General features: G+C 60.2%; 2 protein-coding genes across 2 annotated transcripts; one reads left to right on the top strand and one right to left on the bottom strand.

Annotated features, from left to right (window-relative positions):
- Nucleotides 1-97: 97 nt before the first annotated feature.
- ABCB8 (ATP binding cassette subfamily B member 8) lies at nucleotides 98-16,623 on the bottom strand. The gene is made up of 16 exons (XM_060021113.1): nucleotides 16,468-16,623; nucleotides 12,552-12,864; nucleotides 12,061-12,216; nucleotides 11,890-11,984; nucleotides 11,634-11,739; nucleotides 10,614-10,775; nucleotides 10,431-10,516; nucleotides 10,208-10,305; nucleotides 9,666-9,771; nucleotides 6,571-6,604; nucleotides 6,217-6,353; nucleotides 5,928-6,022; nucleotides 5,649-5,782; nucleotides 4,799-4,946; nucleotides 3,165-3,415; nucleotides 98-2,475 (listed from the first exon to the last, which is right to left on the bottom strand). The coding sequence occupies exons 1-16, from the start codon at nucleotides 16,560-16,562 to the stop codon at nucleotides 2,350-2,352; spliced, it is 2,142 nt and encodes a 713-aa protein (XP_059877096.1). The 5' UTR covers nucleotides 16,563-16,623; the 3' UTR covers nucleotides 98-2,349.
- A 202-nt stretch (nucleotides 16,624-16,825) lies between these two features.
- On the top strand, nucleotides 16,826-26,930 carry ATG9B (autophagy related 9B). The gene is given in 18 exon segments (XM_060019818.1): nucleotides 16,826-16,830; nucleotides 18,936-19,204; nucleotides 19,207-19,431; nucleotides 19,546-19,589; nucleotides 19,735-19,799; nucleotides 19,991-20,162; nucleotides 20,665-20,799; nucleotides 22,558-22,789; nucleotides 22,792-23,300; nucleotides 23,464-23,616; nucleotides 23,797-23,985; nucleotides 24,510-24,519; nucleotides 24,619-24,845; nucleotides 24,997-25,130; nucleotides 25,311-25,376; nucleotides 25,378-25,402; nucleotides 26,199-26,322; nucleotides 26,409-26,930. Coding segments are annotated over 18 exon segments (2,712 nt in total). The 3' UTR covers nucleotides 26,537-26,930.
- The last annotated feature ends 6 nt before the right edge of the window (nucleotides 26,931-26,936 follow it).

The following is a 26,936-nucleotide window of genomic DNA, read 5'->3' as shown; positions in this document are numbered from 1 at the left end:
TCACTGGCGTCAAGCCCTGCGTTTGCTTAAACGCTCACCCGCCCCCGTGGAGCTGGGAGTTGCACTGCAGGCCTGAGAGAAAGCAGATTTATCTCCGCTAATTTATTTACTGCAATTTATTTCTACTCCGTGCCCCTCCACAAAGCATTAGAGGCGAGGGTCCATGGGCTCTCGGCAGTGAGTGGAACGTAGTTCGCCAACTGAACATGATCACGTCGCGCTGTGATCGCCTGGCCTCCTGTCCGTCCTCCTGATGAGACCGCCGCAGGTCTCACGGGGGCAGGGATGTCCTCACCGCCCCCACCCCGGCAGACAGGGCGGCACACAGCAGGTGCTTAATGAACACACACCTTGAAGGAGTGAATAACAGGGTTTATTGCACAGATGTAACCAGCTTCTGAGGCTAAGTACTTTACCACAGATTATTCTAATTAAACTCTTAAAAGAAGCTCGCGAAATTAAGTTGCAGCTAGGTTTACGGTCTGCGTGGAATAGCTGCAGGAGCCAAGGCTGAGGTTAAGGCTACACAGCAAGTGTGCAGCTGACCGCAGGGCCTTCCAGCTCAGGGCTCGCCATGGATCTCACCACTTCCCTAAAGAGGGGATGCGGGGGTGGGGGGGCAGGATTTGGAGAGGCCACCCTGCAGGGGTAAGGAGAGACCTAGAATCTGGTGTCAGAAGACGTCTGGGTGGCTGGAGGCCGCGGCTGCTGCTGGTAGAGCACGAGCTGGCCTCGGCCAGGAGGGGCCAGGCAGGCCAGCATGGACTCGGCCGGGGAGTTGAGGCCTGCCCTTGGCTGCCCTCACTAGGGAGGCGTTTAGTGGCAAAGCGACCTGGAGCTAGCCCGTGCTCTGCTTCCCGGGCCAGGCCTGCCCTGGGGTGCGACCTCTCATCATTAAGAAAGCAGCGCATGAAACCAGGGTGGCTTTGGCCCTGGGATATTTCCCTAAAGTAGCACCTGGTCCTAAACCACACCCAGAAGAGGCTGTGGGCACTCTCAGCTGAGCCGCTGCAGCCTCCTCCAGGCTGGCCTCCAGCCACAGCTGCCCCTGCTGCCAACCCCTGAAACATGGCATCGTCCTTCTATGCCACGGGATAAATCCAAAAGGTCTGGCTGGCCTTGAAGGTCCAGCATGGACGGCCCCTCTTTCTCAAGCCAGGGTGCAGGACTCATGATGGAGTCTTCAGCCCAGACGTGGCTGTGAAGGGGGAAGGTTTCCTGGTGGGATGTGACACGAGCAGAACCAAGGCAGGAGGGGTGCCCGGTTCTAGGAGCTGACCAGGGCTGGGGGCAAACCCTGGCTGCTCTTAGGTCCCCAGAAGCGGACAAGAGTCCAGCCCCACCCCATTCACAGCTTTGGGGTCACAGGGCTTGTGCCACCTGGGCAGCTGGCCTATCCTCTTTCAAAGTGAGGCTCTGGTCCCACCTGCTCCAGGGACCCCGTCTGACCACGCCAGGGAGGCCGGTCGGGCAGGGACCGCTCCTTGCCGGACGGATTTTGTATTCTGTCAGCCCAAGGGGCTTAGCATCAGCTGCTCCTCAGTGCTGTGGTGACTGTTAGCACTGGACGTCCCCCGTGGCTGGAGTTTGGGGTGCATGTCCTCTTCTGTCCCTTTCAGAGGTAAGTGTCCTCACATAGAGGGTGGCGGTCCACAATCTCACCGGATGACGGGCTCAAGGCGCACGGGGCTGGGGCAGAACCTCTTGTGGATCAGACCACAGCTGCCCGCCCCTCCTCGCCCTCCCCAAGAGCCAGGGGGCCTGTTAGGCCCCCGTCCTGTTTAGATGGGGGGAGGGCACAATCTAGAGAAAGGACTGTGTAAAGGCACAAGGAGAAGGAAGGGAAGTTGTTCCCAAGATGTGGGCTGCGGGTTTGAAGGGCTGGCTCAGTGGGTGGGCGCCTTCTCGCAGGGCCCTGAGAGGCCTGTCGGGATTCCGCAGAGGAGGCCGAGGTCCTGGTACTGGTGTGGGACGAATCCTGGGGCGAGTCCCTACTCCCACCCCCGGTGCTGACTTGTGAAAATTCCCTGCAGCTGCGGCCTGCACACCTTTAGCCTGTCGGGTACAGGGGGAGGCTCGGCAGGGCTGGGAGAGGGGTCGGGGAGGGCTTGGCAAAGGGAGGGGACAGAGCAGGGGCCCGCCGTGCAGCCAGGGGCTCTCAGCTCTGGCAGGAGGAGTGCGCCCAACCTCGCCCAGCCCGGCGCCTGGCCCGGGTTTCGCTGCGAGCAGGGGAGCGATGGCAGTAGGCCCCACCCCAGCATGCTGGCCCACCTGGGGGCTCGGTGCCCGGGATCCCCCCTGAGCTGAGCCCTGGCCCTGGGCACGGATGCACGGCGGTGACCAGACCTCTCAGGACTTGGGGTGCTGCTTCCCGTGGCCCCTGGGCGTCTCAAGAGGCGGGGCATCTAGGGCCTGTCTCCGGATGAGCTCCGAATAGAGCCTGCCCTTCTTTAGGAGCTCCTCATGGGTCCCCACCTGGAGAGAGGAAGAGGGGCAGACGGTCACCCCAACCCAGCTCAGAGTTCAGAGCCCTTGGAGGGCCAGCTTCTCATGAGCCGTTGGGCACGGCTTCACCTAAGCCAGCGTCAGTCCTGAGGCGAGTATGAAACCAAAGCACAGCTGATTACGGATTGCCACTGGCGCATCTGTATTTGTCAGCTGAGCTAGATCGTGGAAGAGCATCTGGGTCCCCCTGTCTTTCTTACAAGGCCCAGTGCCCCTCGCCCAGCGCGAGTGGCCAGGGGGCTGTGAGCCGGGCCCCATACAGCCCCCAAGCCCTGCTGCAGACACAGCCTCTGGGCTGCTCCTGCCTGGGCCCTGATCAGGGTCCCTGGTGCGGCCTCTTCTGTGCCTCAGCCCCTGGGCCCCTCCCCCAGCAGCGAACACTTCTCTGAGAACTTTCGCCTTTGATCCTGGGAGCCACGCTGCAGCTCTACTCACTGCCCCACCCCAGGGGACAGAGGAAGAAGCTGGGGCCCCGAGAGGCCAGGGCTTATCAAAGGGCAGGAACTCCTGAATCCACACGGGTGCTGCTTTCAGACTATGAGCCCAAGGCCCCAGGGCCAGGCCAGACCCTCACACAGCTCAGCTGAGCCGCCCGTCCCACTGTGTCCGTGGCTGAAGCCGTGCCAGCCCCCTGACCTGCTCCCCGGGCCCCAGCTGACCTCGCAGACCCGGCCGTGGGCCATGACGACGATCTGGTGGGCCCCACGCACGGTGCTGAGCCGGTGGGCGATGACCAGCACGGTGCGGCCAGCACTGGCGCGGTCCAGGGCCTCCTGCACCAGCCTCTCAGACTCCGAGTCCAGTGCGCTGGTCGCCTCATCCAAGATCAGCACTAAGGGCTGCTTGACGAGGGCTCGGGCGATGGCCAGGCGCTGCTTCTGGCCACCAGACAGGGTTGCGCCCCGCTCGCCTGGGGAGGGAGGGGATAGGGCGGGGCCTGGAGTGGCGCTCAGCTCTGCACTCGGGGGCGGCCCTGCAGATGGTCACCGGGGCCGTCTGGCGCTTCCCGCCTGGCCCCTCAGGGCCCTGCCCTGGCCCTGTGCGCATTCGTCCTGCCTCTGAGGGCAGGGTGATGCCTGGCGGCACCACGATCCCACGTCCCCGTGCAAACGTGCACAGGCACTCACACGACGACGGGTCGTGAACGCAGCGGGGCTCAGGGATGCTCAGAGGTGTCGCTGAGCTCCACCCACACACCAGGGCAGGGGCTCGGAGCCATGACGGGCCTGGGTCCCACCCCCTGCCCTGGCCCTGCAGCGCTAGCCGCCTTCTCCTGGCCTCCTGGCTCTCTGCTGCTGTGGGGACATCTAGGATCCAGATGTGACTCCTGCGGTGGGGTAGGGGGTGGCAGAACAGTGGGATTCAAAACCCACCTGGGCATTCTGGGAAGACCATATGGGGGTCCAAAATGCCCACAGAGAACAGCAGAGGTGGCAGCCTGGTTGCCAAAGAGAGCTTCAGGTGACTCTGCAGTCACAGAGCAGGGGGGCAGGCTGCAGCCCCGGGCAGCCCGCGAGTGCACGGGGTCAGGGGTACAATGCGCGCGCACAGAGAGGAGTGGGCCCGGCTCCTCCCGTCAGGGCGGGGTCCGCAGGAATCCGAGCAGTGAGTAACACGGAACACGAAGGACGGCTACCCACAGAGGGGGCGCCACTCGGAAGGCTAAGCTCAGCCAGGCTCAGGACTAGGTTTCGAGAGGAGTTGAGAACCTTGGATATGCCTGTGCCGTGAGATATGCTGGAACATTCTGCAACAGAGCCAAGAGACCCTGGACGATAAACATGAGCCCAAAGGCTGAAAAAAAGGCCTCTGAGAGGAGCACACGAAGTGCAGGCCGCACTGCGAAGACTCCAGTGCGGTGCTGCAACGCTGCAACGCTCCAGAACCACCAGAGCCCTCTTCTGGGTAAGTCAGAAGACAGACTGGCTCAACCAAACCCGCCCCTACGGAGAGCCAGGGGGAGCACCTTTCGTTGAAGGATAAACAATTACAAGGAGGTAACACCCCCTTGCTTCTGGTCAGGTCTTGGGTGCTGACGTGGCGAGCTCTGAAGAGTCCCCACGTCACGGATCACTTGTGCCCCTGCCCTCCGTCACGCTCCTGTCCCTGCAGGCTGCCTGTGCCTGAACTGCATGGGCCTCGTCTCCCCTGTCCCCACAGAGTCGCCTCTGTCCCACTCGGCCATGGTTGTTGTCTGGTCTTCCCCGATGCTGTGACTGTGTTCCTGCCCCCCGGATCCCAGCCTCGCACGTGGGCCCCGCGGACCCCCGCAGGATGCTGTCTCTGAACTCACCCACGACGGTGTTGTATCCCTCGGGGAAGCTGGTGATGAACTCATGTGCATTGGCTTCCCGGGCAGCTGCGTAAACCTCTTCGTCGGAGGCGTCCAGCTTCCCGAAACGGATGTTCTCCATGATTGTTGTTCCGAACAGGACTGGCTCCTGGGGGTGGGAGGTGGAGGGTCCACCGGAAACATTCTGATTTTGCCCTGAACCTCTGAGGGGCGCATCAGCAGAAGCTGTTTCGGCCAGAACAGGACCACTTGGAGGGCAGGTAGGGGCAGTTCAAAGTTACAGGTCAAACACAGAGAGGTCCATCAAAGGGGGAAGAAGCCGAGCTCCTGCATGGCATGGAGCCCCTTGAGAAAGGGAGCGGGAAGGCGGCTGGGAGAGCAAGGCCAGCTGGCCCGGCAGGGTCCCCCGTCTCTGGGGAGATGGGCAGGGAAGGGTTTTACAATTTGGCTTTCTCCTGCCAAAAGGGCGCCCTCTATCCACACATGGGGGGTGGGGGGAGGTGGACGCTCGCTGGGAAAGCAGTGGGGCTGAGAGCTTCAGAGCGGGGCTGCGGGGCCTTGGTTGGTGGGTGAGCCACCAGCAGTGCCCGGCAACACCGTGTGGGTGTCCAGACCTTCTGGACACCACAGAACCCAGGGATCCTAAAACGGCCACCCCATTTCCACCTGCTTGGACCTTTTACATCGAGGAACAGGGTTCCAAGGGCAGAGCTGCAGTCGCTGGGACCCCAGTGAACGCTGGGGACTGGTGAAGAGAGCCAGCTCACCCCCGTGCCCCCAGGAGAGCAGCAGGTGACGGGGCTGGGAAGGGGGAGGGGCCCAGGCCGCAGGGACTGAGAGAAGCAGGCACCTGGCTGATGAAGCCGATGACCTGACCCCGGAGCCAGGAGGGGTCGAGGGTGCGCAGGTCCTGCCCATCCAGTGTCACCATGCCCGCCGTGGGGTCGTAGAAGCGCTCAAGCAGGGAAGCCACGGTGGTCTTTCCTGGGGGTTCGGGAGGGGGGCATGGGTTTCTGGAGCATGTCCGGGACAGGGACGCCCCCGGTGGCAGTGGAGGGGCCCCTCCTTCCACACTGAGTGGCTCCCACAGGGAGAAGTCACAGGTGGGAGGGTGGCGGGCTCCTCTTACCTCCCCCGGACTGGCCCACCAGGGCCACAATCTTGCCCGGGGGCAGCGTGAGGGTGAAGTCTCTGAGCACCTGGAAGCCGGGACGGCAGGGGTAACTGGGAGGAACCAAGAGACCCTCAGTCAGACCGGGTTCCTGGCCCCTTGTTGCCCGGGTCCCTCCCAAAGTCTCCCTGCACCCCCAAGGGGGGCTTACTTAGAGGGAGACATTGACCCACAGGTCCCCAGACAGGCTCCCTCTCCTGCCCTCAACCCGCAGAGAAATACCCCTGCGCCCAGCACTGACGCTAACCTGAAGCAGACGTTGTGAAAGGTGATGGAGCCGCGCAGGTGCTCCCTGGGGATGCAGTGGCCGCCGGACAGTGGGATGCGCGGGCTCAGCGTCATGTACTCGAAGACCCGGCTGCCTGCACTGAGCCCCCGCACCACCTGGGGAGGGGGGTTAAAGTCTGCGTGAGGGAGGCATGGGGTCCCAGGGAATGGGCAGCACCTCCTGGACTCCCACTTGGCGGCGGGGGAGGGGCTTGTCGTATCCCCTCCGCCGGACACCCAATTCCCACGGCACACAAGTGACATCAGTGGCTGACGGGATTCCAGCCCAGGCACCGCATCCACATCCTTGGACCCACCCAGCTCTGCCACTCACCTGGCCAAACAGGACAGAGAGGTTGGCCATGGACCTGCGAGTAAAAGAGGAGGGTTGAAAGAGGGGGATGAGGAGGGCCTGAGAGAAGGCGGGCCAGCGCCAGAGAGGCAGGTCTGGGTCTCAGCTGCGTGGGGGACGTGTTGGGTGAGGCGAGGAAACAGGCGGCCGGAAGCCAAACGCAGAGGTAGTTCCCGAAAACTGGGGCCCTAGGCGCCCTGGAATCCGGCACCACTGGGGAGGTCTCCTGGCAAGTAACTTCTCCTTTCAGGGCCACGCTCCCTCCTGGCCCGGATGGGCTGACAGTCATCAGTACCTGAGGGCCGGGCTCCAGGGAGGAAACAGGGAAGGCAGGCGCAGGGCGCGGCGGGGCCGGACTCCACGCTGCCCGCAGCCTGCAGGGAGGGGCTGTGAGGCCCACCAAGGGGGTCAGACCTAGCGCTGTCCACTCCCGGGGGAAGCAAGGGCTAAGGAAGGTGGAAAAAGCATGTTACTCCTTCTAGAGAAAGAAGGAAACAGAAGACATTGGACCACAGAGGGAACTCAAAATTCCCTGAGGATATGTCATCACGGGCTCCGCCCTGTGTGAGCAGAGGTGCAAGTGTCCATCTGTCCAGACGGTGGGTCACCTCCTCATCGTCGTGCGGGGCTGCCGTGCTAGGAGGAAGGTGAGTCACTACTCCTGAGTCACCGGCCCCCCGCTTAGTCACGGGCCAGGCCAGCCCGTGACTGTGCGTCTCCGATTGTGCATGCGGGTTCTTCTCGAAGAGAAGAGGAGGCAAGACTGACTCCCTAGGATCTCACTTCTCCCAGCACCGGGGGTGGGGGAGGGGGGGAGCCCGCAAGGAAACGCCCGGAGAACTTCCCGAGAAGAGCCAGGACAGCAAGTTAGTCTGCGCCTGAGGCCTGTGGCTGGGGAAGCCGCCCCACCTAGCACCTAGCAGCCTGCGAGACAGGCTCTCTGAAGTCTGTGACACGGCTCTGCCAACGGGCTAGGCAGTGCAGCGGGGAGGAAAGGAAAGGGTCTGGACGCAGGCCATGAAGGGGAGGGGCCCAGGGCAAGGCGAGTCTGAGGGAGCGGGGCCAGGCCTGGGACGGGGGGGCTGCCGTCCGCCGGGGGAGACTTTCTGCCCCTGCCCCGTTGAGCACGGTAGGGTGACCGTGAAGGGAGCCAGTGGTGCTCGTCTGGGTCAGCACCGGGGGAGGGGCAGCAGGGGGCCGCCCAAGTTCCACCTCGGAACAGCCAGACCTTCTTAGTCCCAAGGCCACCAGGGATCAGTGCCTGGGCCTGCGGGAAGGAGGGGTGAGGCTGCCCAGGACAAGAGAGGGTCTGAATGGGCCCAGATTAGGAAGCACTGAGCAGAAATGGGTGGTATCTGGTCTTTGTGGAATGCTGGGTCTGGGGCTGAGAAAGGGAGTCTTTTCTACCTGCCTGCCTCCAGCTTAGCTCCATTCTGCCCAGGACAATATTAATAAGGCTGATGGTGAGGGATTCTGGAAGAAACGGCGGACACTCGCACAGGTGGTAAGCCACGGGGCAGAGCCATGACACAAGGACCGTCGGCGTCGGGAATAACGAGGAAGGGACCCAGAGGGGCGTCTGAGCTGATGTTCTATCTTCTGGACGTGGCTGGTTGCTAACACAGGTCTTCACTCTTCAATTATTTATTCTACCATATTTACGGTAATTGCTTATCTAACTTGTCTTTCTTTCTTTCTTTTTCTTTTTTTTTGCAGTACGCGGGCCTCTCACTGTCGTGGCCTCTCCCGTTGCGGAGCACAGGCTCCGGACGTGCAGGCCCAGCGGCCAAGGCTCACGGGCCCAGCCGTTCCGCGGCATGTGGGATCTTCCCGGAACGGGGCACGAACCCGTGTCCCCTGCATTGGCAGGCAGACTCTCAACCACTGCGCCACCAGGGGAGCCCCCCCACTCTTCAATTATTTATTCTACCATATTTACTGTAATTGTTTATCTAACACATATTTATGTTTTATGTGTTTTGGTATACATGGTATATGGCGGGGAAACAGTGAGGAGAAACAGCAGAAGGAGCTGCTAGGAACTTAGCTTGGAAGGGACAGGGGAGGGGAGCAGGCCCACCCTGGGCACTCTTGTGGCAGAGCCAGCGGGGAGCTCTGGTGCCTGCGGGCAGATGGGATCCAGTGAGCCAGCAGGGTGGGACCTGCAGGGGAAGGTCAGGCAGAGGGTGGGAGGCCAGCTCTTAAAAAGCGTGTCGGGCTTCCCTGGTGGCGCAGTGGTTGAGAGTCCACCTGCCGATGCAGGGAGCACGGGTTTGTGCCCCAGTCTGGGAGGATCCCACGTGCCGCGGAACGGCTGGGCCTGTGAGCCATGGCCGCTGAGCCTGCGTGTCCGGAGCCTGTGCTCCGCAATGGGAGAGGCCACAACAGTGAGAGGCCTGCATACAGCAAAAAAAAAAAAAAAAAAGAATCTGCCTGCCAATGCAGGGGACATGGGTTCGAGCCCTGGTCTGGGAAGATCCCACATGCCACGGAGCAACTAAGCCCATGCGCCACAACTACTGAGTCTGCGCTCTAGAGCTCGCGAGCCACAACTACTGAAGCCTGTGTGCCTAGAGCCCGTGCTCTGCAACGAGAAGCCACCACAATGAGAAGCCTGTGCACTGCAACTAAAAGTAGCTCCCACTCAGCAACGAAAACCCAACGCAGCCACGAAAAAAGAAAGAAAAAGAAAAAGGCTTGGGACTTCCCCGGTGGTCCAGTGGTTAAGACTCCATGCTTCCACCGCAGGGAGCATGGGTTCGATCCCTGGTCGGGGGACTAGGATCTCACATGTCACGTGGTGTGGCCAAAGAAAAAGAAAAAAGGACCCAAAAAAAGGCTCATCGAAGAATTGTCTGGAAGGCGAAGATGGCAACTGCGTTTCCGAGTGTACGGTCAGCGAGTTAGGCTGCAGGGGCTGCTGGGAGCCCCGAGCGGGCTCTGGACGAAGGCAGGGGCTCCCCATCCCCAGCCCGGAGCTTCGCCAGGGGACCTGGTAGCTGTTCCCGCAGCAGACTGGCACCCCCGGCCCCTGGCCCAGCTGGGCCCCTTAGGAAAGGGAACGGCCCCACACTCACCTCTGCACTGTCTGGGAGGCCACCAGGAAGGACATGAGGTCTCCCCCCGTCAGCTGCTGTCCGGCCACGAGGGAGCCCCCAATAAACAGGGTGCCCAAGACCATGCCTGAGTGGGGCAAGGACAGGGGTTCAAGGAGGAAGCAGCGGAGGGCAGAGGACAGAGCCTGGCCCACGTGCTGGTCCCCAGTGCCAGTCCCTGCTGTACTCCCCACTGACTGGACTTCAGGTAAGTCACTTGAGTGGTCTCTGCCTCTGTCTCGTCATCTGGCAACGAGTGGGTTGGGGGCACCTCCACGGCTCCCTCGGGGGCGGCCCAGCAGCGCGCTGTACACGGCTCGGCTGTGACACTGGGTCTCCCTGCCCACTGCCTGCCGGCGGCAGCAGCTTCCAGAGGCCGGCTGACTGGCCCTCGAGACACATGTGAAGGACCTCGAGCAGGTGGAGAGCCGCCCGTCGCCCGCCCTGCTGGGACCCGTCCTTCGCTCCTCCGAGCTCAGCCCAAGCCACAGCCCAGGTCCCCCGGTAGGGCCTCGCTCACTCACAGTTGAAGGCGATACTGGAGAGCCCCTGGAACAAGGCGATGCCTCTGCCCAGCTCCTCTGCCTTAGAGCGGGACCCCCCCAGCTCCGCTCCATAGCGTCTGCGACAGAAGCCGAGCCCAGCCCTCAGGAAGCAGGCAGGCTGCGACGCGGGGTGGGGGGAGGTGCATCTGGGGAGGCCGCCCCCCTGCCACCGCTTTGGGCTCCACCCCCACCCGGCACTCACTCCTCTTCCCGCTGCTCCATGGCGAAGGCTCGCACGGTCCGTACGTTGCCCAGGGCCTCATCTGCCACACCCGTTGCCCTGGCGACCTGTGGGGAGTCCAGGAGTCAGGGTGCCGGGATGGAGACACGGAGGGGTGACAGAGGAGTACAGGGCAGAGAAGAGGACGGGCGGGAATGCTGGTACCTGCTCCTGACACTGGCGAGACAATTTTCTGAGAGCTGAGCCCATGAGGGTGCCAGCGCCCATCAGGGCAGGCGTGGCCACCATCAGCAGCAGGGTGAGGCGCGTGGAGAGCATGGACAGGGACACCAGGCAGCCGGCCACCTGCGTGAAGCTGCGCAGCCCCTGGGGAGCGGACAGGAGGGCGTCTGGCATCAGCAACATGATGTGGGGAACTCGGCAAGAGTCAGCTGGCTACAGCTAGCTCTCCACTCACAAGGCCAAGGCCATAGGTCTGACCCCCGGGAGGCCAACCGACAGTCCACTGGTCACAGAGCGTAACCCCTTCCTGATGCGCAGGCGTGAGGAGAATGCCTGCGGACCGAGGCATCCTCCCCCGGGACAAATTCCACTTTTATTCTCTTCTGCTCTAGAAACTGAACAGAAAGAGAATCGCCTGGGGAATTCCCTGGCCGTCCAGTGGTCGGGACTTGGTGCTTTCACTGCGGGGCCCGGGTTCAATCCCTGGTCGGGGAACTAAGATCCCACAAGCTATGAGGCGCGGCCAAAAAATAAAAAAAGAGAGAATTGCCTGGTGATGCCGCCCAGGGACGGCTAGGGGTCAGTGACAACGCGGGGGGAAGAGGAGAGGACATCAGGAACAGAGCAGAAAGCCATCGCGCCCTCTCCTGCCGGCGTGCCCGGCATTCCGGGGGCAAGGTGGTGATTCTGCTCTGGGCAAGCTGGGCCAGGACAGGCTCATCTGAGCCTTCCTTCTTGCGACGGTTTTCCGGGGACGTAGGATTTCAGAACGGGAGAGAAACAGCCTGTCTCGACCCCGGACGCTGCCATGGCACCTCCTGCTGGGAACGTCCCTCTTCCCTCACCCGCACCCTCACCAGACAGCAGGCTTCTCGCTTCGGCATGAGCCTGGGCGCAGGGCCCAAGGGTGGGGCGGGGGATGGGGTGGGCAGGACTGGCCTGCTGCATCCGCACTAGGGAGCATGCGCGTGTGAGTGAGCGTGGGGGGCCCTGGGCGCTGACCTGGGAGATGACGAGTTTGAAGGATGATTTAAACTCCTGCACGTCAGTCGTCAATCGGCTTACCAGCTGCCCTGTCTTTTTAGCATCGAAGAAAGCAATGTCTTGTCTGGCAGTGGGACACGGGGGCAGCGGGTGGGGGAGAAGAGGGAGACACGACCTCAGTATGAGGCCCCGCCCCTAGGCATTCACCAGTCCCCCCCCGAGGGCCGCTTGGTCCCCGCCACCACTGCACCCCACATCCCGAGGCTGGCAGTACCGGAGCAGGTTGCTGAAGAGGGCCCTCCGCATGTCCGCAGCCATGCGCTCGCCGATGCGGGACAGAAGCACCAGGTACCCGAAGGTCAGCAGGCCCTGGGAGAGAGGCCAGGATCTCAGGGGCGCCCGCGCGGTTCCGCTGGCGGCCCCCGGGCCCTCCCTTCTGCTGTACCTGGAGGCCGTAAAGGATGAGCAGGTGGGTGCTGAGGTTCCGGGACTCAGTCAGGAAGCTGCCCACGTGGTCCCTCGTGTACTTGGCCACGATCTCCACCAGCTGACCCAGAAGCAGGGGGATCTGCACATTCACCAGTGCTGCGCCCAGTGCCAGCTTGGGGGGTGGGAGACAGACGTTTACAGGGGGACCACGCTCTTCCCTAACCCCGGCCCTTCCTCTCCCACTACTGCCCACGCTTTGGGGGCTCCTGTGTCTCTCGGAGAGTTAAAGCCCAGCTGCCAGCCCCAGGGGACCCCTGGACCCTGTTCACCCAGCTGCCCTGTGCAGGTCCTCCTGGTGACCCCCAGCCCCGCTGCTTCCCGAGGTCTCCTCTGAGATTCGGCCAGGCAGGAAAGCTGTCCCTAGGCGGCTCTGGCTGGGGCTTCCGCGAACCCCTGGCTGGGTTCTTCCCTGTCCCTGGCGTGGGGCGGGGCGGGAGAAAACCTCACCATGATGGCTGCCCCCAGGACCAGCAGATGGGGGCGTAGAAACTGCCAGAAGAGCTTCCAGTTGAAGCGGGGCTCCACGACACGGGGTCCGGAGCGGGCCGGAGGGGCCGCTTCTGCCTCACAGAGTGCCACAAGGCCGCGGCGGGGGCACTTACTCAGGATCACGGGGCCCAGGAGGACTCCCCCAACCCAGAGCCAGGCAGAGGGGCTGCGGCTGGGAGCTGGGGGGGCTCGAGGGAGGCAGGCCCGGAGCTGGGGCTGCAGCCGGGCCACGGCCCCGAGGAGGCAGGAGCTGGGGCGGCCATCGCGGGACCTGCAGGGAGAGAAGGGCACTGAGGGCTCGAGGGCCCAGCTGGCCCCCAGCTGAACAACAAAGCGGCCGAGCTCTCGGCTCAGCCCTCTGGAGAGCAGCAGCTCCTCTCGCAACGGCCCACCCTGCCCTTCTCAGGGCGGCTCTGAAGCACCTAGGTTTCTGAGACGAACACGCCCAGTGGAGAGCAGTCGAGCGGTAAAGGTGTTCTCGCTGCTCGCCTCTCAGACGGCGGGCCCCAGCCAGTGAGCGGCTCCAAGCCCTGCTCTCTCAGAATCACGGGACATCAGAGCTGGACGGCGCTCGCCTTACAGTGGAGAACACAGAAGTTCCCAGTGAATGCAGCTCGGAGAGGGACAGTGCCCCCCCACCTCACCAAGTCATCAGTCCACTCTGTTTGATCCTCACATCCCTGGGAGGGAGAGGCCAGTATTCTCACTTGATAGATGACAAAATCCTGCAGGGCTGAGAGCTGAAATCATTTGTCCCCAGGCAGCAGAACTAGGACAAGAGAGGAGCCCTGCTGTCTGACTCCAGAATCCAGGCTCATCCTATGCTGCCATGTGTGATGAGCCCAAGGTTATGTGTGGCAGGGCCAGGCCTGGATCCAAGTCTCTGACCACTGGTCGGAAGCTTATTATATATCCCATCGCCCTGTCTCCTTCCTGGCCTTGAGCGCTTACGTGACAGGGCAAGGAAGGAAAGGGTGACAGACTCCCTCTGTCAGCTGAAGGAAGAAAAAGAAATAAAATCCAAATAACGTATCTTGTCATCTTGGGATAGGCCAAGATCACCCCTTTCCTGCAGTTCCGGTACCTGCAGATGGCAACATAGGGCCGCAGCCTACTGTGCGTCAGTGCCCTGCTCTGTGGAACAGGAAGAGGGGGTGAACGGTACAGACCGAGTAACTACACTGCGGTAGTTAAGCTTTAGTGTGCGTGTGGGTACAAACGACTAACGACAAAGCTTGCCGAGGCTGGAGGCTGGGGGTGGGGTGGGGGGAGCCATTACCATCCTTTTAAAACACCTGGACTTGAGAGGGCAACGAGGACCATAATCATAATTGCATTTTTTTAATAAAAAAATTTTTTAAAAAATTTATTTATTTTTGGCTGTGTTGGGTCTTCACTGCTGCGAGTGGGGGCTACTCTTCCTTGCACTGCACAGGCTTCTCATTGCAGTGGCTTCTCTTGTTGCAGAACACGGGCTCTAGGTGCGCGGGCTTCAGTAGTTGTGGCTCGCAGGCTCAGTAGTTGTGGCTCGCGGGCTTAGCTGCTCCGCAGCATGTGGGATCTTCCCAGACCAGGGATTGAACCCGTGTCCCCTGCATTGGTAGGCGGATTCTTAACCATTGCGCCACCAGGGAAGTCCCCATAATTGCATTTTAAAGATCACTGCAGAGGGGAGTGAGCTGGAGAATGACAGGAGTGGCTATAGGGAGGCCTGTTAGAAGCATAAGTTATCTGGCCAAGAGTATATGGTAGGACGATCAAAGATCCAAATGAGATTATTGATGAGGAGAGGCTTTTAAAAAACAAATAGATGAAAGGTTTCTTCTTTACTATGATGGCCTTTCATATTTCCAGACCCTCCTAACTACACACTCCATCTCATCCTTCCCTTGTTTCAGGGAGGCCTGGGCTTCTTGCCAACTCTATATTACACCTCCCCCGACCCCATCCACCTGCCTGTCTTCCACTGTGTTCTTTATATCTATCCAAAATATAAACGGAGAAGCTCAATGTCCTTCTGCCCTGTGTAAATGCCCCTCTTCCTCATTAGACCATATATTCCTTGATGGCGGGAAGCCCTATCTTATTCACCACCGTATCCCCAGCACTTAGCAGAGCTCTGGTACATAACAGTGTTCAGCAAATGGTTATGTTTCTTGAGCACATGCTCTCATTAGAAATGCAGAACAAGCTGCCCTGACTCGCTGCTGCAGCGTTTGCAAAGTTTTAGACTTACTGTGGGTAACGGTAACAAATATGTTTTGCTTTGTGATCCGGCACAATGTCACAGAAAACTGAAATGCTTCACAAAACAGTACTTCCCCTCATTTTTTTTGGCTGTCCTGTGCGGCTCGCAGGTTCTTAGTTTCCCCACCAAGGATTAAACCCGGGCCCCGGCAGTGAAAGCACCAAGTCCTAACCACTGGACCACCAGGGAATTCCCTCCCTAATTTTTAAAATTAATTAATTAATATATTTATTTTTGGCTGCATTGGGTCTTCGTTGCTGCGCGTGAGCTTTCTCTAGTTGCGGCGAGCGGGGGCTACTCTTGGTTGCGGTGCGCAGGCTTCTCATTGCGGTGGCTTCTCTTGTTGTGGAGCACGGGCTCTAGGCATGCGGGCTTTAGGACTTGTGGCATGTGGGCTCAGTAGTTGTAGCTCATGGGTTCTAGAGCGCAGGCTCAGTAGTTGTGGTGCAGGGGCTTAGCTGCTCCGCGGCATGTAGGATCATTCCGGACCAGAGATCGAACCCATATCCCCTGCATTGGCAGGCGGATTCTTAACCACTGCGCCACCAGAGAAGTCCCCCTACTTTGTTTTTAACACATATTCCATTATATTCACTTTTAAATGATTCAGACTCACTAAATTCACTTTATGAACTATTGTGTTGTGATCTGACGTTTTAAAAACACTACACTATGAACACACAAATAGTAAAACGTTGTTTGATGTCTTTTCTGGAGTTTCGCTCTGGTTAAAAAACATCGACACCCTTACTCTTTTCCTAAGGACTGTTTTCAAGCCTTTTAATAATTTACCATGGCCACTTTCCAGCTTTTCTCATCTTCTCCAAACTAAGGTCTAAGCAGTGCTTGGTCACTGCCAAGAACTGGCAGATTACTTCCCAGCACCGGTACTTCTAGCTGCAGCTCCGCCCATCTCGCCCTCCATCAGTCAGACGGGCTTTCCAAAGGACACAAGCCCACATCCACCCGCCCCTACGAATCTGCTGCCTGCCTGGCTCTCGGGTTCTTCACTCCAGGATTAGAAAGGCATCAGTCGCTTCTCATAAAGCATTTACAGCGGAGTGGCAGTTTCAGGGTACATGTTCGTTTCCCACCTGTGTCTTTCTCTCTTGAGACGAACGTGTATAGAGCATACAAGAACACATACATACGCGTTACCAAATTGACTATCTCTGCTGAAACTATCCCGATTTAGTAACCATTTTTGTTCAGTTCACACTGAATTTTTGGAACAACAGCAATACTAAATGTCTCCGGACACTAATAATTTTTGTCCACATCGCCAGACCAATTCCAAGAACGAGGACTGGGGCCGGAAACGGGGGCCCGACACCTGTGCAGCACGGCGCCCGCTGGTGGGAAGAGACCTAGCGTGGTCACCGGCCAGAACGCCCCCTCCGTCCAGCACACATGCAGATACAGACGCGCCGAGCCTCCTGCTGGCACCTAGGTCTCGCTCTAAATAATTGAGGCCAATCCCCGGGGGAGTGACATTCAACCCCGGGCCGGGCCGGCCTATAACTCCCAGCAGGCGTTGCGCGAGCCTGGGACTCCATCTCCCGGCGGTCCCCACGCCCTGCCGGCCGGTCAATGGCCCGCGCTCCCAGTAGGTTTGTCCCTTTTTACCTGACGGCCGAGAATGTCTGGAAGCGGAGGGATAGTGGTGGCTTGCCTGCGACGGGGCTACCCCGAATCCCGACCCGAAATAAGTGCACCAACATGGTGGGGGTAGAAAAGGAGCAGCCGGCAACGGCAGCTTCACCCTTACTCCACTGAGGGCTCCATGTTGGCTCCGGCCCCCATCCCGACAACCCCCTCGCGACTCGGCGATGATTGGTGGAAAGAAGCATCAATTTCATTGCAAGCTGTGATTGGAGAAAACCTTGTTAGCCCCCCCTTCTGGGACTGTGATTGCAGAGAGTCACCTGCCTCCCGCCCCCACTTCCGGGCGGGCCCTGCCCTGTGCACGCCGTCCGAGTCGGCTATGGGGTGACGTTTTGAGGGTGTGCAGAGTGCGTCCCCCCGCCCTGGGGTATCCATAGTAACGCGTCAGCTGCTGACCTCCGGGCCATTCTCTTATGGGCGCTCCTGGCGGACTCTAGATGTTCCGGAGTCTCCAGGGAGTGTAGACCGCTGGTTCTGGGAGACTAAGGGACAAAAACCGTTTGGAGTTTTTTCAAAACATGTGCACGTGCTTTGCCACCCACCCCGCTCTCCTAGGCGAGTCAGAGCTCAGGGGACGGCAGCCACATATGTTTGGGAGAAAAAAACCCCTGGTGATTCTGATAAGCTGCCCCTACTCAATGGTTTAGAACCGCTGGCGCGACCCTAAATCCATCTCCCCCACAGATGCCTTCCTACCGCAGTTAGGCTGACTGTGCCTGAAGCTGCCACCGCACAGCTCTTACACCTCTGTTTCACTCTTAGTTATTTCTTCTGTGTAATTACTTGTTTGCATGGCTGCCTCCCCTCTGGGCTGTGACTTCTTTTTGGGTAGTGGCTCTGTCTCATTCATCCGTCCCCTCCTTCCCCTCCAAATGCCTGGCAGGGAAGAGTGTCCTTAATAATAAATTGACGTGAATTGGGGCCGGTGGTAGGGAGGCTGTTCATCGATGAGTCTGGAGTGAAACTGGGTAGGAAAACGTGTCAGGATTAGTCTGAGGTTGGGCTGGGTGAGGAGGCTGTATGGGAGGGTCCTAAAGTGAGTATGGTGGAATATCAGGGTGAGTGAGGCTGGGGAGAGACCAGAGGAAACCCCACATATCTGATTTTGACAGGTGTCTCAGAGAGATCATGGGAATTTCCTAGCCCCTCTGCAGTGTGGGATTCCATTTTGGGCACCAGGAGTCTTGTTTTCATAGCTCTGCCTCCTGCTCGGGGATAAAACTATGCAAGTCCTGAGCTACCATGACAATTCCCCTCCCAGGAAGGAAGCACAGGTTCCTCCTCTAAGTTCCTCCAGTGGGCAATCTGGGATGTACTCTGTTCCTCTGTTTCCATGTCTTGGATACTGGTCCCTACATCAGCGCTTGGGCTTAAGCCCTGGAGGCCCTGACACATGGGTGGCTGAGTCAGCACCTCAGGAATGGACTTCAGTAGGAAACCTGATGATTCAGGGCCTCAAGAATGGCCTTGGACAAGCTACCATACCAGCTGCCTGGGCCTCCGCCTCTTCCTTGAGGTGGCAACAAGGAACTCAACTCAGTCAGCTCATCCCTGGGGCACCCAAATTACCTGCCCTTCCAAATGCCTGACCTTCAGCTGCCCTCTGCTGGGTCAGCCCTGATGCATCTCAGGGGGCTCCCAAAACTGGATCAGAACTTGGTAGAGGGGGTTTCAAGAGGATAAATAAGCAAACATACTGGAGCTTCCAAGGAACCCCACTTTCCTACTGTAAAATCTCCGAGAACCACCTCTCGTCCCAAATAACTGCCTCTCCTCCCTTCACTTGCTCCCTCTCAGTCTCCCCCACCCTGGCTGCAAAGTCAGACGGTCTCCCCTTTTCCATTCCTTAGCACTGTCCTACAAGCAAAACATGCAGCCGTTCTCGTTTCCTTTTTTCTTTTTGTGTTTGGTCTTCAAGTGTTTCTCCGTGGATCACTCTGTGTGTGTGTATATAGGGAGGGGAGATAAGTTGTTTTGTTTTATTCTGAGATAAGGTTTTAAGAAACTAAAGATGTATATCTTGGCCCCATAGCCCTATAATCCTAACTAGATTCTTTCTGTCTTTGTTCTCGGCTTCTGCTCTCTGGCCTCCCGTTTTAAGTCCGCTGGGGTTCTGAAGGTGGGACCGGGGGGATCTCCTTCCATCTGCCGCTAGTCTGCTCCTGCCTCTCCAGGTATTGCCCTGCCAGGCATGGAGGCGGGGCCCTAAGAGGTTTGGCCGCGGGTTGCCCTGGAAGGGGTGTGGGTGGTCGGGCTGGTGACTGCGAGTTGGGACACCTGAGGCCTGCCCCAACTGGGTCACCGGGCTGTTGTTGTCACCGTCCTGGTTGCTGAAGTCCCCGCTCAGCAACGCAGACCTCTTCGGAAACAGCAGCAGCTCCCATCTTTCCAAGCTTTCAGGAGATGCCGCTGGCCTGATGGTGAGGCAGATGGGCGGGGGGTGGGGACCGGGGGCAGCTGGGGCGTGGATCCGTGCCCCTCCTCCCCGTGCCACTGCCTCCTCTTTCTCCTCCTCCGGGTCGGGGACCTGGGGGAGGGAGGGTCTCCATCTGCTCTCTGGCCCCTGCACCTCACACAAAAAGCACGCCTTCCTCAGCTCCTCCTTCAGCCCCGGGGCCCCCCTACCCAGCGGGGCAGGCCCCAGGGGCTTCTCAGCTTCGCTATAGTACCCTCCCCACTCCCGCTACCCCCGCCACGCAGCCCGACCCGCGATGATGCCCATCTCTGCTCCCCATTCCTGGGGTTCCCACCCTGCCCCTGCCCCATGCCGATGCCCCCAGGACCCTCCTGGGCTGCGGAGAGGCCCTCTGATCCCTGAGCAGGATTCTGAGAGGCTGGAGGACTGTGACCCTGAGGGGTCCCAAGATTCAGCCCTCCATGGGGAGGGGCAGCAGCCCCTGCTTCACATGCCTGAAGGGCTCCGAGGTGAGGGGCTGGGGAGGGCCTCAGGGCTCCAGAGTGTCCCCTGGGCTGGGCCTCTGGCAGAGGCTTGAGGGCACGGAGGCAGGTGAGTCCCAACGCTCTCCCCTCTGTGCCCAGGCTCCTGGCACCACGTCCAGAACCTGGACAGCTTCTTCACCAAGATATCCTTTTGTGCTCTGCCTGGCAGAAGGGGCACGGGAGACAGGGAGACAGGGAGGCAGTGGGCTGGGGACTTGGGGGCTGAGGAGTCGGCGTCCTCAGGAAAGGCCCATCATGCCTCAGGCTTAATTCTTGACGCCCTGCCACATGTACAGCTACCACCAGAGGAGTGGCTTTGCCTGTATCCTGCTGGAGGATGTCTTCCAGCTGGGGTGAGATGCTTGTCCCAGACTCCAAGCTCTTCCCCTTGCTTCCTCAGTAGTGCCTGCTGCTTCTGGGCCTCCAGTGCCTTCCCAGGCAACCTAGGGGCTCAGCAGGATGGGTTAATCCGGGCGGGCCCGGAGGCTGGGGCAGGAGCCCTCCCAGCCCGCAGGCCTCATCACTGCACTCCCTCCTGTCCCAGACGATTCATTTTCATTGTCACCTTCACAACCTTCCTTCTTCGCTGCGTGGATTACAGCGTTCTCTTTGCCAACCAACCAAAAAACCGAACAAGACCTGGGTCGCTCCACAGCAAAGTGACCTTGTCAGATGCTAACCTACCCTCATCCCAGTGTGCCCAGCGGTGAGTGACAGCTGGTGGGGGAGGTGATGGGGGAGAGCAACCGACAAAGACAAAAGCCTCCCCTCCTTTTGTTCCTTGGTTTAGATCAGCCATTCTCCAAGTATTTAGTCTCAGGCCACCTTTGATACACTTAAAATTGATTGAGAACCCAACTCCCGAGACCTTTTGTTGATGAGAATCCTATCTAGATCCACCTTGTTAGAGATTAAAGCTGTCCCTAAGAACGGACAAACATACATTCCATCGACTGACCGTGATGTCACGTAGCCGCTGGAAAAGGCCACTGCGTACTCTTGGGAGAAGGAGAATGAAAATGGCAGAAAACCTTAATATTATATGAAAAGTTTTGACTTTGCAGACACTCACAAGGGTCTGGGGACCCCTAGGGCCCACACTTTGAGAACCACCGGTCTGGCTGGGTCCCCTCTCCAGGACCCCCTTGCTCCCCAAGCCAGGTCTCCCTTGCTATGGGGCCGCTGCTTTCTCTCTTCCGTCTGTCCCGCCTGGCACAGGATCCGCTCCTGCTTGTCTTCCTGCTGATCCTGGCGGCTGCCGTCTGGCTCTTCCAGCTGCTTCGCTCGGTCTGCAAACTCTTCAGCTACTGGGACATCCAGGTGTTTTCCAGGGAGGCCCTGCACATCCCCCCAGTGAGTTGGGTGAGCGTGTCTGTGGAGGCGTGCCATGTCAGGGGGCGGAGGGTGGGAAGGAGTAGGGAGCTGTACTGACAGAAGGATCCACTGGGAAGAGGGCAGAAGCCCTTAGAGACACCTACCCTTGGCCCCGAATAATGTTAGGAGGTGGGGTACCGCCCCTTAGAACACAAGGTCCTTCCTGTTGTGGAGCTTAGTTGATGTAGATGGTTATGGAAGATGATGCACAGTCACGTGCTTGTGGTCCAAACAATGGGTCTTTAGAGGAAGGGCAGTCACCTGACTTTCCAGAGCAGGAGGAACTGGGCTTGGGCTGGGGAGGATAGGAGGCGGGGAGGCATTCCAAACCCCAGGCAGGAAGGGGGCAGGGGAAGCAATGCGCATCTTTGGGCAGCAGTAAGGAGACTGACCCACCAGCCTGCAACTGAGTGTTCAGGCCCCCGTCAGTGAGCCCACCCCCCTTTCTGGCCCCTGTTTGCAGGAAGCTACTTCGTCGGCCCCTTCACTGTCCCTGGTCACGCTTTGCTCTTTCCTCCCCATCTCGCTCATGCTCCTTCTGGCTCTGTACCCACGTTCTTTCTTTCTTTCTTTTTTTTTTTTTCGCGGTACGCGGGCCTCTCACTGTTGTGGCCTCTCCCGTTGTGGAGCACAGACTCCGGACGCGCAGGCTCAGCGGCCATGGCTCACGGGCCCAGCCACTCCACGGCATGTGGGATCTTCCCGGACCGGGGCACGAACCCGCGTCCCCTGCATCGGCAGGCGGACTCCCAACCACTGCGCCACCAGGGAAGCCCCCCAAGTTCTTTCTTTAAGGCACGGCGCAAAGGCTACTTTCAGCAGCCAGCTTTCTCTGCTCCTCTCAGAAGTGCAGAGACTTTTACACAGCCCTCCTGTGCAGCAAAGGGGAGAGGTTCTCGAAAGCCCACCTGAGTATGGAAGCACAAGCCATAGCACAGGAAAGAGTCGCGAGGGCTGGGGATGGAGGCAGGGAAGCTGAGGAGCTGGACCACTGCTCCTCCAGGAGGTGCCTGACCCCTCTTTCTCCTTCCTTCTTTCCCCTCTTCCTTCCAGGGGAAAGGGAGACCCTGGGATGGACTGGAGAGGCTGGCCTGGAGGGACTTGACTAAGCTGGACTGGGGAGGCTGGGTGAAACTGGGCTAAAATGAGGTTTGCAGATGAGCTCCAAGTGAGATCTGACAGCCTCCACCCCGACGGGGACAAGGCCACTGTCTTAGGAAGGTTAATCTGTTCGAGTGGGATGGGGCGGGGTGTGTGTGTGTGTCTCAAAGCATGCTGAGGTAAAAGTTTGGGGGCTTCCGGGCCCAGCGGGCTGGTACCCCAGGAACGGGAAAGAGACTGCCTTGTTACCTGCAGCTCTGATGTACCTTGTATGTGTAGGGCTGCGGGCACGGGTGGGCGAGCGGTGGCCAGGAAAACCTGCTCTTACGGAGCTGAGCTCAGATACATGTAGAGTTGGTTTATGAGCTCTTCCTGGGAAGCACATGACTCACGGCCTCAGGAGGCGCAGGGGCCCGAGGAACACAGTTCAGAAGAGGGTGAGGGGAACTAAGAGGTGCCCCTTGTTGGTGGCAAGGCGAAGGGAGGGCGAGGGGGCAGAAAGCGAAAGGTGGCAGCTTTCGTGCCCGAGAGACACTGGGTGAGGACGGCGGGGATACATCTCTGGTCACGGGGAGTTTGGGCATCGCCGTGGAGAGGAATCCAGGTGGCTGGCGCTCAGGCGTCCCCTCTCCGCAGGAGGAGCTCACCTCGGTGCCCTGGGCCGAGGTGCAGTCCCGCCTCCTGGCGCTGCAGAGGAGCGGAGGGTTGTGCGGGCAGCCGAGGCCGCTGACGGAGCTGGACGCCCACCACCGCATCCTGCGCTACACCAACTACCAGGTGGCGCTGGCCAACAAGGGCCTGCTGCCGGCCCGCCGCGCCGTGCCCCGGGGAGGCAGGGCGGCCTTCCTCAGCTACGGCCTGGCGCCCAACTCGATCTGCTCCTCTCCCGCGGGCCCTTCTCGTTCTTCCGCGGCGGCTAGGAGCTGCCCGACGCCTACAAGCGCAGCGACCGGCGGGCCGCCCTGGCCGCGCGCTGGCGGCGCACGGTGCTGCTGCTGGCGGCCGTGAACCTGGCGCTGAGCCCGCTGGTGCTGGCCTGGCAAGTGCTGCACGCCCTCTACAGCCGCGCTGAGCTGCTGCGGCGCGAGCCCGGCGCGCTGGCGACGCGCCGCTGGTCCCGCCTGGCCCGCCAGCAGCTGCGCCACTTCAACGAGCTACCGCACGAGCTGCGCGCGCGCCTGGCCCGCGCCTCCCGCCCCGCCGCCGCCTTCCTGCGCGCCCCCGCGCCCGTGCTCGCGCTGCTGGCCCGCCAGCTCGTCTTCTTCGCCGGCGCGCTCTTCGCCGCGCTGCTCGTGCTCACCGTCTACTACAAGGATGTGCTCTACGTGGAGCACGTGCTCACCGCCATGACCGCGCTCGGGATAGTGGCCAGTGGCCAGGTGCGATGGGGGAGATGTCCGGGGAGGGGCATTCTTCTGTCCTGGGGCTGAGCCTCCCGCGCATCCCTACCCCTTCCACCGCTAGTGGCCCCCCAGCCCTGCATCCCAGCCGCACATCCTCTAAACGGCAGGCCCCTTTTCCATCCCCATCCCGCCCTCTAAGTCTTTCATTCCGGGCGGGCGGGGCCAAGGTCGTTCGCCGCAAATCCTGCTGCCGGCGGCCTTGGCGCACACGCACTACCTCCCGGAGGAGACCGGCCCTGCCGGCAGGACCAGCTCTTACCGGCAGATGGCGCGGCTGCTGCAACACCGAGCGGTGAGGGTCACGCCCGTAGCGGGGCTGCGGAGGAGGCTTGGCTGCCCGCGGTGTCTGGGGACAGAGGGGCTCAGGGCTGGCCCTCCCGGGCGTCGGGGAATGACTGCGTTGGAGGTTTCCTGCTTGGCGAGTTTGGTTGCCCTCAGCAACCCCTTCTTAGCCTCAGCCCTGCTTCCCCAGGTCTCCCTCACGGAGGAGCTCCTGTCCCCTGTCCTCGCCCCACTGTTTCTGCTCTTCTGGTTTCTTCTCCAAGGCCCTGGCGCCTTGGAGATCATTGACTTTTTTCGTCACTTCGCTGTAGATGTGGCCGCGGTTGGGGACATCTGTTCCTTTGCCCTTATGGATGTGAAGCGCCATGGCCACCCTCAGGTAAGAGCCTGTCCCTGGCTGTGCGGGGCTGTGGTTTGGTAGGAGTTTGCTTGCCTCGCTCAAAGCAGAGCTGGGTTCCACCCCCAGCTTCATTGCCTGCCACCTGTGACCTCGAGTTAGTCACTTCACTTCCCCTTAGGGCCCTCATTTGTCAAATGAGGACAGTGCGTGGGACTCTTATGAGGATTACGTGAGATGACATGTGTAGAGCCCTACCAGAGTTCCCAGCACGTCATAACACCTGTAAATGGGAACGTCTCGGTCAGTGGACGGGGCTGGAGTCAGGCCAGCCCTGGTATCCAGTGTGAACAGGTTTGGCAAAACACTGAGGTCCCGCCGTATCCTAGTGCTGAGTCTGCACCCGGGTCCAGTTCTGCGGCTGTGTTTCTGGGTGTTCTTGAGCTAGTCCCCATTCTTTCCAGTTCACCTGGAAAGAAGGAATGGGGGGCTAGTGTTTCCTGTCCTGCCTCCCCCAGGTGGCACCCACTACAGCTATAAAAGTGGTGTTCACGGGAGTTCCCCAGTGGCCTAGTGGTTAGGATTTGGTGCTTTTTTCACTGCCAGGGCCTGGGTTCCATTCCTGGTAGGGGAACTGAGATCCCGCAAGCCACGTGGCACGGCCAAAAAAAAAAGAGGGACAGACAGAGGCCTCACTGTCTGAGCGGGCTGAGGACGGGAAGACTGAGCTCTCATTGATGAGGTTCTCCCTGGTTCATCCACAACGGTGCCCTCCAAGCCACAGCTCCAAGTTCCTGGGGCACCTTCGAGGCCGGGTGCAACAAGATGCAGCCGCCTGGGGCGCCAGCTCGGTTCGCAGCCCCCCCAGCCCTGGGATCCTCAGCAGCTCTTCCTCCCCTCTGGTGAGTCGAAGCCTGTCTGCCCTGCTGCCTCCCCCCTCTGCCTCACCTCTTGTATTAACCCACTCACTAGCTCAGCCTGCTCTCCTGCCTTCCTTAGACCTCCGCCTCCCCTCCTGTCCTCTCTTCTGACCCTCTCTTCTCTTGCGCCCAGCCGGAGGCCTTCCCGGCCAACCTCTCGATGCAGCCCCTCGTGCCCCCCCAGGACCTGAGCCCCGTAGTCCCCTGCCCAGCTGCAGCCACGGCCAACCTCCTGGCCTCCATTTCCCGAATGACCCAGGACTCAAGGTGAGGGGTGGGGGCCTGAGACGCAGGGAGCAGGGCTGGTGGGGCTGATCCTCCAGGAGAAGGGTGCAGGGGCATGGGGGCGGGGGTGACCAGAAAGGAGAGGTGAAGCCTGGCCCTCCCTGGGGCATGTGGGGATGGGGGGACCTGTCTTTTTTTCATCCACTGTGCCCTCTGTTCTAGCTGTGTGTCCCCAGGAGGCAGTGGGGGCCAGAAGCTGGCCCAGCTCCCAGAGCTTGTGTCTGCTGAGTCTCCACACCATTTACCTGCACCAGGTGAGTAGAGGGGTGCCAGAAAGAGAAATGCGGGGAGAAAGCAGCTGAACAAAATGGAGAGTGTGGAGGGGCTGGAGTGTAAGGAATTTACCCAACAGGAAAGAACACAGTTCAGAAGAGGGTGAGGGGAACTAAGAGGTGGCCCTTGTTGGTGACAAGGCGAAGGGAGGGCGAGGGGGCAGAAAGGGAAAGAAAGGTGCAGGTTTCGTGCCGAGGGACACTGGGCGAGGATGCGAGGACATGTGGGTGTTCGCACTCCCCTCCTGGGATCCTCTCAACAGCCCCGCCCACTGGCTAGTCACTGCTCTTTTTTTTTTTTTTTTTGTGCGGTACGCGGGCCTCTCACTGTTGTGGCCTCTCCCGTTGCGGAGCACAGGCTCCGGATGCGCAGGCTCAGCCGCCATGGCTCACGGGCCCAGCCGCTCCGCGGCATGTGGGATCTTCCCGGACCGGGGCACGAACCCATGTCCCCTGCGTCGGCAGGCGGACTCTCGACCACTGCGCCACCAGGGAAGCCCCATTGTCCTCATCTGACAAATGAGGGCCCTAAGGCTAGGGGAAGTGAAGTGACTAGCTCGAGGTCGCAGATGGCAAGCAGTGGAGCTGGGGGTGGAACGCAGCTCTGCTTTGAGTGAGGCAGGCAAACTCCTACCAAACCACAGCCCCGCACAGCCAGGGACAGGCTCCAAGCTGAGGGTGGGGGAGGAGATTTCAGCACCCTCTGCACCGAGCCCAGGGGCTGGGCCTCAGGCTGCAGGGCCGGAGGGAGCCCTTCATCCTTCTTCTCCCCATTTAGCTCCATCGGCAGCAGCAGCAGGAACTGTGGGGCGAGGCTTCAGCCTTCTCCCTGTCCAGGCCCTGGGCCAGCCCGCCGCAGACACTCTCGCCGGACGAGGAGAAGCCATCCTGGTCCAGTGATGGTGAGGCGGTCAGGGTGTGTGGGGGACAGACCCTGGGTGAACTGCAGGTATCATGGCACTGCCCAGCTGATGGCTTTTCTCACCAGGCTCCAGTCCTGCTTCCAGCCCCAGACAGCAGTGGAGAACCCAGAGGACCCAGAATCTGTTCCCTGGAGGGTTTCAGGAGCCCACAGACACCCAGAAGGAGGCTGGCCAGGCCACTAGCACTGACTGAGAGGGCTGCTCACGGCCAGTATTGTCTAACTGGGGTGGAGGCAGGGCAACGGGTAGGACACTGGGTGGACTCAGACTCAGAGGTATGGGAACGGTGATGGGGATGGTCATCTCTGGAACCTAAACCCCTGGACTGCTTGTCAAGTGTTTTTCCTCCCCCAGGTTCCCTGGCTTCTTCTCCAGCCACAGGAGATCGGATGAGGTAGAGTGGAAGGGCACGCCGAGCCCTCTTTAAAGACCCCCATGGATGCTTTAGCTGGGCGGAACTTGGGAGTCAATTAGGAACTCGCCCCGGAGAAGAGAGAAAGGGTAGGAGAGGAGATGCCCAAGGCATCAGGAAACATGTCTTAGAGACAGTCCTCACACGGAGGGGCTAAGAGACAACTATCTGTCCTGGAGTG

The sequence above is a fragment of the Delphinus delphis genome, chromosome 9, assembly GCF_949987515.2.
Source record: "Delphinus delphis chromosome 9, mDelDel1.2, whole genome shotgun sequence".
Classification (NCBI taxonomy): domain Eukaryota; kingdom Metazoa; phylum Chordata; class Mammalia; order Artiodactyla; family Delphinidae; genus Delphinus; species Delphinus delphis.
This window is presented reverse-complemented; position numbering and strand designations above follow the sequence as displayed.